At 44.8% G+C, this 17,635-nt stretch overlaps 1 protein-coding gene across 2 annotated transcripts in view; it reads left to right on the forward strand.

Moving 5' to 3' along the window:
- Positions 1-2,612: 2,612 nt before the first annotated feature.
- STK39 (serine/threonine kinase 39) overlaps positions 2,613-17,635 on the forward strand; it is a 298,465-nt gene continuing 283,442 nt past the window's right edge. Inside the window, exon 1 of one of the 2 annotated variants that reach the window (XM_082689250.1) lies at positions 2,613-3,425. In XM_082689250.1, the coding sequence (XP_082545376.1) occupies positions 3,218-3,425 (208 nt within the window). In that variant the 5' untranslated portion in view covers positions 2,613-3,217. The remainder of the gene's footprint in view (positions 3,426-17,635) is intronic. The other variant, XM_082689249.1, reaches the window with a different exon arrangement.

Consider the following 17,635-nt stretch of genomic DNA (forward strand, 5'->3'; position numbering starts at 1 on the left):
ATTGGGGGCTTATAGACCATTTTAACGAAGTGTGATAAATTGTGGGGCAGTGGTTAGACCAAAGAAAATAGGGGTTTGGCTCCTAGCAGGGGTAAATCATGGGATGGTGACTGGGAAATATGTAAGGTAAACGAAGGATAGATACAGATTGTTCACGCGGATGCATTTCAGGGCCATTTCCTGATAAGAGTCATTCTCCTCTTTCTGGTATGGAAGAGGGGGCACCTTTACAAATGGAAATTTCCTTTATGAATGGAAATTCCATTTACAAATGGGAAATTTATGCCCTGCTTTTAGGCAGATAGGGGAGAGCAGAGAGCTCTTCCTGGGTCTGTTGTTTCTTAATTGCCTTCAGCTCAGAATAGTTCTTATGCCAAAGTGGCATATTTTGGGGTCACAGATTCTGATCCCCTTGAGAATTTATGAATAACTAACTGAACACTATAGAAGCTCTTTGTAAAGCAAATAGCCACTGCACTACTTTATAAGATGACAGTTTTGTATAAATAGTTTATCTAAGACAGCAGTTTGCTCTGCAGAGACAATGTCTGGAGATATTTTTGATAGTCAGGACTAAGAATTGGGGTACTACTAACATCTAATGAGTAGTGGTCAGGAGAATAGACCTCTACACCACAGAGAATTATCTGCCACAAAATATTGGAAGTGCTGAGCTTGAGAAACCCTGACCTATAATGAGGCAGCTGTAAAAGCTTAACAAAATGTAGACTCTTATTTTTTCCTCTGTTTTAAAGTCTCTGACTGAATGTATTCTTTATGTATTGAAGTAAAGCTTGTTTGTATTTTAAAGGCTTCCTCCCCTGCCATCTTTCGGGTTAAATTTAGTCATGGGCTTTCAGGGAAAATTGCCCATCAGCTGAATACTTTTAAAATACACATATTTCTAAGTTTTAAGTACCACTTTACTCAATTGCTTATAATACCACTGAAAGTCTAATGAACTCTTTTATAATTTTGTAATTTAAAAATAGAATTCAGGTTCTGTTCTTTAGATATAAAAATGATTCCCAAGGCCACCGATAGTAAACATTCTTCTTTAAACTGACTTACTGGTAGTAGGGACGGGTGGGCACTGAGGCATCCAGCTTTTGCAAGTTGTCATTCTGGTAGCCATTTGGAAAGTGGTGGGCTGGGTACAGATATCTGGTATGTGACTATGGAACAGTTGTTCTTTGTAGGAAGCTAAGTGATCTGTGTTTGACTCGAATCTGTGCTATTGGTCCTGACAGCATCATGTATTCCAATTAAGTTCCAAGAACTTTCCTGGCCTTCACGGTCTCACTTCATGATTTGAAATTCAAAATATAAATTCATATGACAAAATGGAGGTCATATTCAATACAATCATTTTTTCTTTTCTCTTAAAAACAGTCCTTAAAAGTTCCTTGGGGGTGGAGAGCAGCCCTTGAAAAGGAGAAGTCCCCTATTCCCTATTACTTGCCTCTGAAAATATCAGAGGCCTAGAATTTATTTGTTCATGAAGTTGTCTGTTTCTTGACAGACATTAAAATCAATACGCAGTTTTTGGACGCCCATGCATAAAAGATGTACACTTTCTTAGTTCAGCATAAATTTCTGCTTATAGACCAGAGCACCATAGTTGCTTTACCCCATCTGTCCTATGATGCTGTAAGAGATTAAGCGCACACTCATTTTAGTTTACATCACCGTTTGATTAGACATAAAACATTTCTTCTAATAACTTTCCGAGTTTCCTAATTGTCTTCAAAAAAATTGAGATTTTGGGGTATGAGCTCAGAAGACAAAGTATAACAATCTTTCTTAGAGTTTTTTTTTTTTTTTAAATAATACTCATTATTCTAATGCATTTATTCAGTAGTGGCTGTCATGAAAACTACACAAGGTAATTTTGGCAAAATGACCACTAGGACCATTGGTTCACTGCACTGTTTCTGCTTAAGACAAGAATGGTGTTGGGGTGCCTGGGTGGCTCAGTGGGTTAAAGCCTCTGCCTTCGGCTCAGGTCATGATCCTAGGGTCCTGGGATCGAGTCCCTCATCGGGCTCTCTGCTTAGCGGGGAGCCTGCTTCCTCCTCTCTCTCTCTGCCTGCTTCTCTGCCTACTTGTGATCTCTGTCTGTCAAATAAATAAATAAAATCTAAGACAAGAATGGTGTAATCTTGGTCATTACTACCAAGGGAACACAGGGAACATTCAGTGTGAAATATGACACCTATAATTAGGAAGACCTATGGTTATACCATAGCAGTTTTAAAGATGAGGTAATTTTGGGAGTGTTAAAAAAAGGCAGCAATTAATCAAAAGTTTTCAGCAGTTTATTTATGAGGCAGTATGCTCTGCAAAAGAAATGCCTGCTGTCTGTTGTCATAAGGAGTTAATGTGGCATGTCATTAAGAACACAGACTTTAAAATAAAGTGTCCAAACACCTTCCATTTTTTAAACGCTAACTTTATTGGGCCTTGTATCACTTCCCTGGGGTCCAGGCGCCTGGGAACAAATGAAGAAAAGTCTGTGAACAGCCAGGGACCTAAGGAATCATGTTTCACTCGGAAAAAAAGTAGAAGGGCTGAGATTAGATTAGACAAGGTGGGAAAGGGATATTGGCAGGTAATGCGCAGGAAAGTTACAACTTGGGTTATTTTTTAACTGGCGTCCTACAAACGGCCCGCGTGTAGGTGTCTCTGTCGCTAACTTGTAAATGAACTTCAGGTTCTCTAAGCTTAGCTGGGGCGACTTCAGAATTGGAGAACCTGGCGGCGGTTCAACGACCCCGCCCTCGGGGTCCCCAGGGGGCATCTTCTGGAGAGCCTGACTGTCTGGGACGCGGGCCCCCAAAGCAAACACAAACCCGCCCTGCTCCCCTTGGGTGGAAACTTCCCCGGCCTCGAGCAGAGAGGGAGGGGGCGGCGGGGCGGCGGTTCCCCTCGCGGAGGCAGAGAACTGCGCGCACGAGGCTCGGGGCGCGCGGCGAGCGCGGCGGCCGCCGCCTCCTCCCCACCCCGCCTCTGCCGGCGCTGCCTCCTCCCTCCGCCCGGCTCGGCCTCCCTCGCTCCCTCCCCTCGTGGCTGGCTCCGGCGGCGGCGGCGGCGGCGGCGGCGGCGCGGCGGGGAGGGCGTGCGCCGGGCGAGAGGTGTCGGCGGTGAGGGAAGCGAAGTTTCAAGTGGAAGGTCGTCCGCCGGCCGGCGCGTCCTCCCGCTCTCCTCCGGCAGCATCATGGCGGAGCCGAGCGGCTCGCCCGTGCACGTCCAGCAGCCCCAGCAGACAGCCCCGGTGACAGCGGCGGCGGCGGCGGCCCCCGCGGCCGCGACAGCAGCGGCGGCCCCGGCAACGCCCGCGGCCCCGGCTCCGGCCCCGGCCCCGGCGGCGCAGGCCGTCGGCTGGCCCATCTGCAGGGACGCGTACGAACTGCAGGAGGTTATCGGTCAGTGCGGCGGGCGCGGCGGGGCCGGCCCAGGCCGGGCGCCGAGGCCGGGAGGGAGGCGCGGCCGGGGGCGGGAGGGGGCGCGGGATGCTGGGCTCGCCTGCATGCACGCCCGGGAGGCAGAGCGGCCGGCTTCGGGGCCTACCGGCTTCAACAGTTCTTTTTTTTTTTTTTTTTTTTTTTTAATTTATTTGTTCGTTCTCTGAGCGCTGGTGCTGCAGGAGGCGGCGCGGCGGATGTGACTCGCACTGCAGACGAGCCGCATGCTGCAAACTTTTATCTCCGGGATCGCCGGGGCGGCGGAGCCGGGGACCCGGCAACGCCGCCGCATCGCCCTCCACCCGCGCGTTGGGGCCGTAGCCCGTGGCCAGTGGCCACGCGGGCAGGCAGCTGCGGGTGCGGTGGGGTGGGGTGGGGTGGGGTTGCGGGGGCGCCGCCCTGGGCTTCCAGCGCCCCCGCGCTGCGCCCGGGGGGCCGCGTCCTGGGGGACTCAGCGGGCGCAGCCGCGCTTCTGCTCGCCAAGCTCCGCGCCTCCGCCTCCTGTCAGCAGCCTCTCGCCGTGGGTAACGGGACCACGTAGGGATCGCGGAGGCCCAGGTTTTTTCCCGATGCCGGGGAGGATGCTGGTCTCCCTTCCTGACAGCCGCTGCTCCACGCCCGTCTTGCAGCCCGGCGCGCCCCGGTACCCGCCTCTCGGAGCCCTGGCGCGCCGCCTGCCGCCCAGCCCGGCCGCCCGGGGAAAGGCAGGCACCCTGGCCGCCTCCCCTGCACCGGGCCGGTGCTTTCCTCCGGTTCAGGGCCGAGCTGCAAGAGCGAAACCCGAGACTTTCCGTGATGTGCTTCCTGCCCTTCGGTGCCATCTAGTCGGCTCACAAATATCACCTTATCGTACATTTTTAAAAACCTGGCAAAGTCAACGGCAAGAAGCCGGCATTACTTTTCGTTGGGCCAAGCAACGTGAAAGGCCCGGAGATTTGTGTGGAACCTTCACTTCGAACCTTTCCTAGTGGGTCGTCCTTTGTCAGAGTCTTGTTAAACCTAGTTAGGAAGGCGTCCAGGCGAAGTGCACCTTCCGCTTCCAGCATGAGGGGGGCTGCGGTGGGACGCAGCTTTCCCATAGCTGGATATGGAAAAGGAATTTAGGATTTTTATGTTAAATATATATATTATATATATGCTTTTCTTTTAAAAAAATCCTCCAGAGCCCTTTAAAAATGTAAAAACAAGAGAATTTCATTAGGCGTTTAAATGAGCCTTTATCACCTGCTTCTATGTAAATGCAACAGCATAGACTGAAAAACACATATATTTAATATATATGAGAAAACGATGGGCAGAACAGTCACCTAGAATATGAAAACTTCAAATAATCTAAAATAGATATTTCTCCATAAAATTCTTTGAAAACCCAGACTTTTCACAACTTTGGGCCAGGGATTCTCTAAGGGATGTGTCTTTGTGTCAATGCTTGGATTAAATCACTTTCTGGGCTTCTCAAAGCCTATCCAGAGAAAACTGCTTTAACCTGGCATATAAGCCCCTTCAGTTGTTGGGTTCTTTGTTTTGTTTTTGGGTTTTGCCCCTTTCTAGAGTTTGCTTGTTTGATTGTACCTTGAATATTCTGCTGTCCTATGACACATCTGGTCTCCCATTCCTTGTTTTCTGGGCACAGGCTGTTCTCATCCAAGTGCCCATGTTTGTAGGCAATCTCACTCAGCACCCAAGGCCAGAGGAAATTTTCCTTGAGAAGGCTTTTGCTTTTTTTGAGGCAAAGTACATTGGCTTCCTCTGCATCTCTTTTTACATACTTTATAGCATGTGATCCCCTATTTTTAATTTGTGCCACAAAATTTATGGCCCTACTATGTCCCAAGAATTGTCCTAGGTGTTAGCAGTATACAAGTTCATAAAAATGGTTCCTGCCCTCAAGGACTCCACGACTTTTTGTAATCAGTTCTCTAAGACTTGATGAGTGAGCACAAAGGAGGAGGGGGCCTGGGGATCACGGGAACCAGAATTTGGTTATAATCAGTTTATATGCTTATTTTGTCATTTATCAGGGTTATGATGCAAGCTTTGCCTTTTGAAAGCATAGTATTTTGAGTTGACTGGTTTTGTGAGCTAATGAATAAAATTCTTTTAAGTGATGGGATTAATTGCAGGGTTTGTTTCTGCGTGCAATAACGGCACTGTTAATTATGGTTGGTCAGTTTACTTAAGGAATTTGAGAACAGAAACACCTGCTTATTACTTCTACCCCTATTTTTGCACATTCACACGGTGGGAAGGGCTTTTCTACATTTTAAATTTATCTTGTATTTTTCCAACAAAACAATGGTCTGTGTGGAGGCTATGTTATTGACAAATCAGATTGCTGGAATAGGGTTTTGCAAGGGCTTAATGTTTAAAGGGAATTATAAACCCATTTCCATTTAGCGTTTAATGCTAGTTGAACGATTACAGGTGAACTTGTGGTGAAGCACTTTAGCTTAAACGTTACATGCAGAAGTTAGTAGTTCAGACACTGAACTAGTTTCGACATGAATGCGGGTGGAGAGCTTCTGCCTTCCCCCTCCACACGGCAGGTGTCATATGATAGGGCTCCGGCAGTGTGAACTGCGACCAGCAGGAGGCTCGGATGTGTCCGCAGAAGACGGAGGCAGGCACCGCGTTTTTAACTTTACAGCGTGGCACAGAGCACTTTTTCATCCTTTCCTCCTGGGCAGAGATTGGGGCCTCAGGATTATGAGAGAATTGGTTTACTAAAGTTCAAACAAAGCAGGTTCAGTTGTTTGACTTCTGTTTTAGAAAAGTAAACATAGGATTTTGCAAGTCTAAAAATAAAGTTTTCCCTTTTGTTGTATCTCTGTTCTTGTGTCCTGAAAGATCAGTGGAGAATTTGTAATGCTCTTAGGGCTAATCTGGTTCAGAAGTTTATGCATGACCTGGAAATGATGTAAAGTCTATCTGAGGGAGCTTTATACTTCGAGAGGGGATGAAAGTGTTGTGAAATTATTATTATTTTTTAAAAATTTTATTTATTTATTTGACAGACAGAGATCACAGGTAGGCAGAGAGGCAGGCAGAGTGGTAGAGGGAAGCAGGCTCCCCACTGAGCAGAGAGCCCGATGAGGGGCTCGATCCCAGGTCCCCGGGATCATGACCTGAGCTGAAGGCAGAGGCTTTAACCCACTGAGCCACCCAGGCGCCCTGTGTTGTGAAGTTATTAAACTCCTTTTAGCCATCTATATTATTGTCTTGGTAGACTTCAGATAATTCTGTCTCCTAAACAAGTAGCTGTTCCTAGGAAGTTTTATACTCTATACTCTTCAGCCCCGTGAAGCTTTGTTCCTCATCTCTCCTCTCCATCCCACACTCCAGTTCCTTTTTTAGAAGGGTGAGGGGTACCCAAAGAGAGGCCATTTGAAAAATTAGTTTGTTAGTAATATTGATAGTGTTACCTTCGTTGTTGAACAGAGTGAACAGCGAGTCACATAAATGCTGTCTTTGGCATCTGTAGTAGGATTGAACCACCTTAAGGAACTTTCCCGTCACAGCGCCAAAGTCACTGCCATATGAGTTTCCCTTATCTGAGTCCCATCATTGCAGCAGGGCCTGTGATCTTTGTTGGTTTTCCTCAGAGAAGCCCTAAATAGACTTGTACCTCAGAGGATGTTTGCTTTTCTTAGGTTTTTTTTTGCAGGATAAGCCTTTCTTTAGTTTTGTACTTGATTTCTCTGTGCTGATTCATTTTGTCCTGAGTGGTCATTTAGAATGATCTAAAAGTAATAAATTTAGGGGTGCCTGGCTGGCTTAGCTGGTGGAGTATGTGACTTTTGCTCTTTGGGCTGTGAATTCAAGCCCCACATTGGGTGTGGAGGTAACTGAAAAATAAAGTCTGTTAAAGAAGTAATACATTTGAATTTTGGTCCTTGTCAACACAGGAATTTGGTTCTTAGCATCTTAGCCATAGTTTGACTAAGAGTTCCTTTGGATACTTTATTTCTTTCCAGTGATGTCTTTTTTTTTTTTTTTTTAAACCATTCATATGCATTCTCCCCAAACCCAGATAATAGCACATATGGCCAGGTTTTCAAGGAGCAACAGCTTTTCCTAAAATGAGACTGTAAGCAGCCTAGTGCACTACTGTTTTGCTCTGTGCTCTGAGTTTATGCAGGGTTCTATGGTTTAGAAATTAGAACGGGATTTATGGATGTTCTAGAAGGATCTGGAGGACATTGGGAGCTACACTGGCTCACAGTTGTTTTTATAGGATCTCAGAGGGCTAGGGCACTGAGTGTGTATCTCCCAGAACTTTCAATTGGGCAGCTTTGCTGTTGCTTTTGGTTTACTAGTTTGGGCATTTTTTTTTTAAAATAAGGTTTTATTGATTTATTTGAGAGAGAGACAGAGCGTGAGTGAGTGTGGGTGGGTGGGAACAGAGGGAGAGGGACAAATAGACTCTGTGCTGACTATGGAACCTGGTGTGGGGCTCAGTCCCACGACCCTGAGATCATGTCCTGAGCTAAAGTCTAGAGTCAGAGGCTCAATCAGCTGAGCCATCCAGGTGCCCTTGGCTTTTCTTTTCTTTTCTTTCTTTTTTTTTTTTAAAGTTAAACAGGTGTCAGATGTATGGTGTAAGAGGGCTTTGGCTTTCATATCCTTTCACTTTTTTTTTGTAATAAAGAGAAAAATGTATATAGGAATATTCTTTTTGTACTTTTTTATTGCGGTAAAATATACACATATCTATCACATGAGATTTATGATTTCATCTGTTTTTTAAGTGTATAACTGGTAGTAGTTACATTTGTAATAGAAATGCCTTTTTATTTATTTAATAGAATTCCCCTGTGGAGCCATCCACACCTCAAGTTTATATTTATTATTTGGATTTTGTTGTCTTAATTTCGGTCATTTATGTTCTTTCATGAAATTTTTGCCTTTAAGTTATCAAATTTATTGGTTTGCCTTTCTTCATCATTCCCTCCCACTTAAGTCACAGCTTTAATGTGGTATATTTCACCTACCATACAGTTAGTTCATCCCTATATAGGGTACAGTTCAGCGTGGGTTTTTGTTTTTTTACTATATCTACAGAGGTCAATAAGGATAATAGTTCGTTTTAGAGCACAGAGATGCTCTTTTGAATGTACTGTTTAAAGTGTCATGTGGGAAAATGTCTCTAGGTGCAAAGAAACTTTTGGTAGTACTATTACAATGCTGAATTTATGCTTTTTGATTTGTGAGCAATAACTTTATTTCTCCCTGTCTCTGACAGTCTGTCATGCACTACATTTTTTTTTTTTATTAACATGTGATATATTATTTGCCCCACGGATACAGGTCTGTGAATCGTCAGGCTTACACATTTCACAGCTCTCACCATAGCACATACCCTCCCCAATGTCCATAACCCAACCACCCTCTCCCTACCCCCCACCCCCTTAGCAACCCTCAGTTTGTTTCCTGAGATTGAGTCTCTTGTGGTTTGTCTCCCTCCCCGTCCCATCTTGTTTCATTTCCTCCCTCCCCATCCCCCACAACCCACCTCCCCCCACCGCCACCCTGCCTCTCAAACTCCTCATATCAGAGAGATCATATGATAATTGTTTTTCTCTGATTGACTTATGATGCTCAGCATGATACCTCTAATTCCATCCCGTTGTTGCAAATGGCAAGATTTCGGGTTTTTTTTTGATGCATGCATTACATTTTTGATGATGTCTGAGAATGAGTGGGCTCTGGAGTCAGATGGCCGGGACTATTTCATATCCTGGCAATAGCAGTCCCTGGCCTTGTGACCTTGAGCAAATCACTTAGATGTGTCTGCACTCAGTTTCCGCATCAGTAACATGGAGATGATTAAGATAAGGTTGTGTGGATTGAGAGAGTGGAAAGCCCTTAGAAGGGTGCCTGCACAGGGCACGCTCCCCGTTAGTCTTCTAACTGGGAAGACCATGGCTGCTAATCAGATTCAGGTTATCAGGAGGGATACAGCCCTGACTCTGGCAAGATACTGGAGTGCCTTGAAGGGTGTCTCCGCTTGGTTTCTAGCAGGGAGGGAGCCGGTGAGAGTCCACCAGCTAGTATCCTCCTTCTGGGGTGCCCTGGCTAGAAGGTAGCTTGCTGGATAGCCCTCCCCGCCCCTCCGCCCTTGCATCTTCCCTCCTCTGCAGGAGGAAGTGGAGAGACCTGTAGAGCTCCTGGCGATTTGGAGAGCTCAGGTGTTTAGGTGCCAAATGGCCCTCTGACAAGTGGTGAGAGCATCCTGCGGGAAGGCTACTGGGAGGAACAGCCCATTATGACAGGGCTTTAAGAACAACCTGCTAAGACTGCACTTTTCTTCCACCTCCCGAGTTCGTTCGCCCCGTGGAGGCTGCCATGCTGGCAGGAAATGCTGCTGACTAAAAGAAACATCACTGTGTCCCAGAGCGTGAGAGGACCGGAGCCATCACGACAGCTCCCGGACCTCCTTCCTTCCCTCTCTGCTTCTCTCCAGGCTTAAAAAGTACTCTCAGGTCTTTCTTATCTTCAACAACAAGAGAGAACAAAACAAAACTCTCGCTACTCCTTCCTCCCCTCGCCACCACCTTATCTCCTTCCTTCCTTTCACAGCTACGCCTTTTGAAAGAACCTCTCCGTTCACTTCTCAGCCCTCCGCAGTCTGGCTTGCGCCCTCTTGCTGAGAAACCAGTTGTCGGTCTCCGATGACTGTGACCCTTGCGTGACCGCAGCCCAGGGACACGGCGGTCCTCTCTTTTCCTCTCTGCAGGCGGTGGCACCATCTGCTCTCCTCCTCCCTTGCTGGCGGCCCCTGCTCCAGGATCCCCTTCCCAATGTGCCTGCGGCTGCACCTGTCACCTGGAGTGCAGACGTGCTCTGGCTTCTTTGGACCAGCCTCCGCCCTTTCCAGGTCTTCGCATAGATGTTCCACAGACCTTCCTCCTCACGATGAAACTCATGGTCTCGCCGCCTTTGCTTCCATCCTGATGAGCTTCGTCAACACTCTTCTTAAAACCCTGGAACGCAAAACAGAAAAACGCCGGGGATCCCCCACTTCCCTGTCTTCTTCCACCTCCCACATCAAATTGGTCATGAGTCCTCGATTTCCTGCGCACTTGTTATCTTCTTTGCTCTGTCTTTCACTCCTCCTCTTGGCCAATCTCCTGTTTGGTGTGAGCCCTGATCGGTTCTGATTTGGGTAATTGTAATAAGTTCCTGGGAAGGTTCCTTCCTCTTCTCTTCTTGCTTCCAGCTACGCTACACATCGTCCGCACAATGAGAGAGCTATACTAACGTTTTTGATCAGTTTCCCCAGACTTAAACTTTTTGTGGCTTTTCTGTCATCCTTAAGGATAGCTCTAAGCATGGTGTTGAAGGCCTTTTGGAAATTGTCTCTTGCCTCTCTTTGCAGACAGACATCCGTTGTGATTTCCATTCTCAGGCTCCCAGCCGATGGGAACCTGTCATGGTTGTGGAAATAGTTCGTTCGGGCTATTCTTCCCCCCATCCTTCGCTTGTGAGGCAGGTTTTTGCTCTGCTTGGAACAGCATTCCACACCCTTCCCTACCGTCTTCGTTTATTTAACTGAAAACACTGTCTCTCCTTTTAAGTTTTACCTTCATTGAAGTGTAACGTGCACATGGTAAACTGTACAGATCATAAACATATAGCTTGATGCACGTTCATAAACTGAACACACCCAGATCGGGCCTCCCTGTTAAGACCTGCAATAAATGATTTCTCTTCGCAGCAACAGTCTCTGTGCCCGAGCCTCCTTTCCCTCTGCCCCTTGCTCTGTTGGGTATTTCATCCTCTAACAGTCCTCACACCGCGTGCAAATGGTTTGCTTCCTTGCCCATGCCGGTGCTAGATGTTAACTCCTTGAGGACAGTGTCTCTGGCCTCTATACCCCACATCTCTATATTAAGTATTTGATCAGTGTTTTCTGGATTAAAGTCTGAACTCTGGGGACAGACATTCTTTCCCTTCTTGTGCAAGGAGAACATTGCTTGACTTCTAAAAATTTGCCTCCCTGGATGCTGAAGAGTCAGTCTTGCCGATGGTTGATGATGATGCTTATTTAGTTGTGTCTGGGCCAATCAGCTTAAAGGGCTCTGTAGAAATTAGCTCATTAATCCTCCCAGATGAAGAGTAAGCACTTGAGCGTTTGCTCTTGCCTGTAGTGTGCAGGGAGGCAGCGGGCAGAGGCCCTGCTCTCCTGGGTTATGGGGACTGTGAAGTGGTCTCTCCAGATGAAGGACCAGAGCTCCCTGTCACAGCTGTGGCATCCTTTTATTGAGACACTCTAGAGTAGGACAGGGAGGGCCTGGCACTGGTCTCTTCTTCTCTAGAGCTTTCCTTTCTTGGGCACACCCATGACCTCTCTCTTCCTGTTTATGTATTTATATATAACCCAACCTTGAAGTTCTGTGGGGCCTCTTGCTGGGTAGAAATCAGAACTGTTGGGAAAAGATCAAGGATATAGGTGAAACACAGGAACTGAATATCAGGACAGGTGGCTTTCAAAGGTTGTTATGATAGCAGGGATTGAATTTTTATAAATAATCGGGGACCAAAGGTAATAGGATTGGTGTAGATAGGATAGGATACGGCTAAGACCCTAGACCATCCGTCTTTTTAAGTCAAAACCAATTTAATAGGTGTTACAATTCCTCCTACAGTGTAGTCACTGGGAAAAAAATTTTTTTTTTCCTCTTTAAATAGAATTTTTGTAATGCTATGAAGTTTTGCATATTTCTCCAGGATAGGTTTTTTAAATTATTCCAAAATAATTCCAAGATGGTTGGAGTGATTCAAGTGTTTCAGGTATTACTTTTTGCAAATCTGCCATTCATTGGTCAAGTTTTTGATACTAGAGAAGAACTCAATATGTTAGTTAAAGAGGCATTTTAAGCTTGATTTAACTGGGAAGCAGAGGAGAAATAACAATCTTAAGAGAATGGGTTGGCAGTGTTTTAGTTCTAGAATTGATTTAGATACACCTTTTGGAACTGGTGTGAGTAAATGCTGATGTAGTTTCTGGTTCTTTCCACCTGCCAGTTGTTTGAGAATAAGCTGTGGTTTAGTTTTAAGAAGCTTCTTGGACATTGAGGAATTAGATGAATTGACCTTTAAAACTGATTTTTTATTTAAATATATAGGAAGACATCATTTTAAGACAGACTTTTATTTTTGAAAGAATTTCTTTCTTTCTTTCTTTCTTTCTTTCTTTCTTTCTTTCTTTCTTTGACAGAGATCACAAGTAGGCAGAGAGGCAGGCAGAGAGAGGAAGGGAAGCAGGCTCCTCGCTGAGCAGAGAGCCCAATGGGGGCTCAATCCCAGGACCCTGGGATCACAACCCGAGCTGAAGGCAGAGGTCTCAACCCACTGAGCCACCCAGGCACTCCTCGAACTTCTTTCAGTAAATGACATTTAGTATAATTCCCAAAGATCAAGTGGTGGGGGTACTCATTTGGTTCTTCCAGTAGGTGAACATACATGTTTTGGTGACATTTTTGGGGGTTAGGTCACTAGAGCTATTTACTGGAAGAACTAGTATGGGAGTGAAGATGGATGACTTTCTGCCATATGAATGATAGATCTTCATTTGGGGACTATTTTTTTAAAGTTTAATTTTATTGATTTTTTTTTTTTTAAGTAAACTCTACTCCCACCATGGGCCTTGAGCTCAGGACCCTGCGATCAAGAGTCATGTGCTCTACCAATTGAGCCAGCCAGGCACCTTCATTTGCGGAGTCTTTTGGAGCCAGTGACCTGTGGAAGTTCTGAGACTTCTCATAATCACTCTATTGATGCTTCCTTCCTTCCTTCCTATCTTCCTTCCTTCCTTCCTAATTGGCAGTGACACCACACATTTTGGTTAATTATGGGGTGATCAAGAAAGCAGGGAGAGAGAGTGCTCAGGGGAAGGAATTTGGGTTTTATTTATAAGTTGATTCCTAAGTGAGGAATGACATTAAGAATAAAGAATTGGGAAATTTAATTTTGGAACAGACGGAACACAAAATCCATTCCTGCTCCTTTGTTTTACAGATGAAGACTCCGGTGGCTTAAGTTCATCAACTTTATTTATTTATTTTTTTAAGCTGTTGGTCCAGAAGTCCTTAGACTCTCAGGCTTATGATTCCTGCCTGGTTTAGTATTTTTTTTTTTCTGCTTACATCACTTTGGTTCCTCATTATAGTGAGAAGGAAGAAGTTAGAAAAATTATTGGCTGAATGAATTTTGCAACAACCACTTTAGCACAGTAACTATCTATCTGAGAATGTATTTACCATGTAACTATCACAGTAAAAGTCTCGTTTATTTCTTTAGAGGTGTTAAAATGATCTTTATATATATTTCTTTCTTCATCAGGGTGTTTTATCTAACATGTAAGTGTGGTGGTGTGTGGACATAAAGTCGTTTCATTTCTCTCATGGTCCTTTGCCTGCTCTGTTAACATAGACCAGGCTATAACCTTACCAGCGAGGTGGAGTAGGGGGCGTGTATGCGTGTGTTGGAAAGTAAAAGGCTGAGGACCAGCACCGTGATGGGTGAAGGAAGCATAAGAAGTAGATGAACTTCACAGCTGATCAGGAGCTGGAGCACAGTTTCTGCACTGGAGTCAGGTCCCTTCTGCCAGGCTGATGCATTGTCACGGTCAGAGCAGCGACAGCATTCTTTACTGGGTGTCTGGTTCTAAGCCCCCTTTGGTAGCCGCTAGCCACATGTGGCTATTTAAATTTAAATTAATGAAAATTAAATAATTTGGGGGTGTGTGTGAAAGGAGAATGTCTAGACTTATAACCATTCTGTGGGATAGTATAATGGTGGCTACATGACATCATCCTTCTCCCCGGACCCATTCCTCAAACTCTGAATGTACAGCATCCAGAGGGAACCCTGGTGTCAGCTGTGTACTTCAGACGATAATGACCTGCCTGTGTGGGTCCATCCGTTGTAACAAGAGATTGTTGATAATGGGTGAGGCTATGTGTGTGTGGGGGGTGGTGTGTGGGAGAGGGTATGTGGGAAAGCTCTACATTGCTCTCAGTCTTGCTGTAAACCTAAAACTGCTCCAAAGAATAGATCTTTAAAAATAATTAAATGAAATACAGTTCCTTAGTTTCACTAGGCACATTTCATGTGCTCAGTACCTAACTGTGGCTAGTACGGCTGTAGAACTTGGATTTTGTTTCTTTAACTTCACGTCTATAATCTGCACTAGCCAATAAGCCTCTTGGATAGCTCAGATATAGATTATTTCCATCACCGCAAAACGTTTTATCGGCCAGCACTGGTTGATAACTTCTCCGGAATGTTCAGAAAATGACTAAATATTGTGACCTCCTGATAACATGCTAAGGCATTGTCATTGACTTAGGAGTACAGAAAGGAGAGAGGCAGTGCTAACTTTGTGTAAAAAATAAAATCTTTTGTTTTCACTCTGTGCTCTATTTGAAAGCTAATGGATTCGTATTTTTGGAAGAACAGTTACTCTTTTTGTGTGTGTGGTGAAACAGATACCCAAGTTGACGTAGGGAGATAGTTTTGAAGTGTGAGTTCTTATCTTACCCACTTAACTCATTCTGGGATGTTCTTGTGATTAGTGTAAACTGGGAGAATCCTCCCAAATGAAATCCACTATTTTCAGAAGTATCAAAATGTTACATTTCCTTAAGAAATTACTTCAGAGTCTTGGGTTTGGATGTGGCAGACGGTATCACTTTAGTTTATTTTCTTTTATTTATGAAGAAAGAACTGACTAGGGTTGTTGTTGTTTTTTTAAATGAAATTACAAAGGAGTTGTGAAATTAACTCTACGTAGAAAAAAATAATACCTGTGTCAATTTCAGTCACTTCAATGGTGACTTTGAATCATGGGCCCTTCTTTTCTCTTGAATTTAAGATAATTTGGTATCTCAGTCATTAAAAGATTAATGGCTTAACCTAAGTAATATATCACAAAACTAAGAAAACATCTAGTATTTCAGTTACTACTTAACAGAAATGCACACTTGGTAACCACTATTTGGGCAGGATACTGCTTTGTTCTGAGAGAGAATTAATGGGTGAGGGGTGAAAAAAAAAAGTCTGTGTAGGGAGATTAACTGGGTTTAATTTTGGGCAATTCAGGAACAGTCTGTACTTTCTCATGTTTGGTGTCCCTTGGGTGACTGGGGCCGTAACAAAATATTTTACTATGTAATCCTTTAAACTTTTTCCTGTATATGCCCTTTCAAGTTTCTGGAGCCTTTCGTCCAGTGCCTGGCCTTCAGCAAGGGCTGTTGTGGAAACAGTCTTAACATGGCACCTTTCCTGGGCACTTGGGAGGCTAAAATAGAGCTAGGAGCAATGTAGTTTCAAGTTGTGATCATTAGGACTCACTTAAAAAGAGGAATATTTTTGAAGATCAGGGGTTAGATTGTTTATCTAATAACCGTCAGTTGTTTAAAAAGTGACCATCTCTAGGGCTAAGAGGTAATGAGCCTCTGAGTTCATTTATAGCCATCTTCCCGATTGTTTCCATAGAAGCAGAAGACTTTCCAAGGGCCGTAATTTCATGTCCTGTTCTTTAAAGCCTATTTGAAGTAGACCATAGAGGCATCTTTGAAGCTTATATATTTGCTGAGATAGCATTAAAGGCAGGTAGGTGACACGTGGTTACTAGGGTGGGTCAAAGTTCGGGTACAGTTAGTGTGGCTTGTGCTTCCTTATAGCTTATGTTCTACTTGAGTCTCCCATACGAAGAGCGAATGGTCATTTAGCTGTGTAGAGCTGTGTAGAGTTGAAATTAGATATTCCCTTGTCTCTTGAAGCTACTTGGAAGAAAGGGAGTGTCAAATATATGAAAGGTGATCTTCGTGGGATGTGATTGACTTTAAAATTGATCACATCAGAATTTATCTGCACAAAAGTACTGTTTCCTTTAATAAGGAGGTAGGAGGTGGTGTCCACTTAGACTTTATAATTACATTTCATTTTATTTTATTTATTTATTTTTTAAAAAGATTTTATTTATTGTCAGAGAGAGAGCAAGAGAGAGCACACAAGCAAGGGGAGCAGCAGGCACAGGGAGAAGCAGGCTCCCTGCTAAGCAAGGAGGCGGATGTGAGACTCAATCCCAGGACCCTGGGATCATGACCTGTGCCGAAGACAGAGGCTTTACCAACTGAGCCACCCGGGTGCCCCTACATTTTATTTTAAATGAAAAAATTTACCTGTTTATATCAGCACTCCTATGAAGAAATGACACTGATTTCTAATGTGACATTCATTAATTTGCTCTTAAGCTATTTCCAGAAACTGTTTTAAGCAGTTGTAGCTTTATTGGAATAATAAGTTAACCATGTGGAGTGACTCTAGCCTGAACAGTGCTGTTGGTTGTTTAAAGTCACTGTTTTTAATAGATTCTGCACCAGCACTTCGTAGAAGGACTGAGATGATCCAGGACTGTGGTTTGAGATTACAATGAGTTGTTTGTCTAGAGGTAAGGCTAGCACAAGCAAAAGCTGATGGTAGGCTGAGAGGAAGCACCGTCACGTGGGGGAAGGATCCCAAGATCAGATCTGCAAAGCCAGCGATGGGCACAAGGCAGCCAAAGACCTCAGACCTGAGCAGGAGTAAGAGACAGAGAGAGAGAGAAAGAACTCAGGGGCATAGCCAAGCTTAAAATTTGCAGGGGTGTTCGGCAAGGGGTCAAGGCAAGTAGGGACAATATAGTTTTTCCTGGAAAGTTTCAGCAGCAACATCTAGTTGAGTTGGGTACCTCCTTTAAAGCTTTGCCTTCAGGGGTTCCTCTGACAAGCTGAAAGGCTCAGTGTGGATTCCCACCATCTTTGTCTCAGCTACGTATAGTTGTGTGACAAACCACCCCAGAACTTAGTGGCTTAAACCAATGACCATTTTACTTATGATGCTGTGGGTTGGTGATTTGTGGGCTGGGCTGGACTGGTCTGCAGTTCTTGCCTAGGGCCCGTCCACAGCCGGCTGGGCTGGGGCTACCTCTGTCAAGATGATCTCAGTCCTGTGTGTGGTGGTTGGTGCTGGCTGTTGACGGGTCCTCTCTCCTCGGATTTCCCATTCTCAAGGAGGCTGCCTGGACTCTCTCCCTTGGCTGTGAACTCTCTCCCGTGTTTCGGATTAGCAGGCCTGGAGCTGCAAGGGTTCTTTAGGCTGAGGCTTGGTACTTACCCAGTGTC

This window comes from Mustela nivalis (genome assembly GCF_964662115.1).
Source record: "Mustela nivalis genome assembly, chromosome: 11".
Lineage (NCBI taxonomy): Eukaryota > Metazoa > Chordata > Mammalia > Carnivora > Mustelidae > Mustela > Mustela nivalis.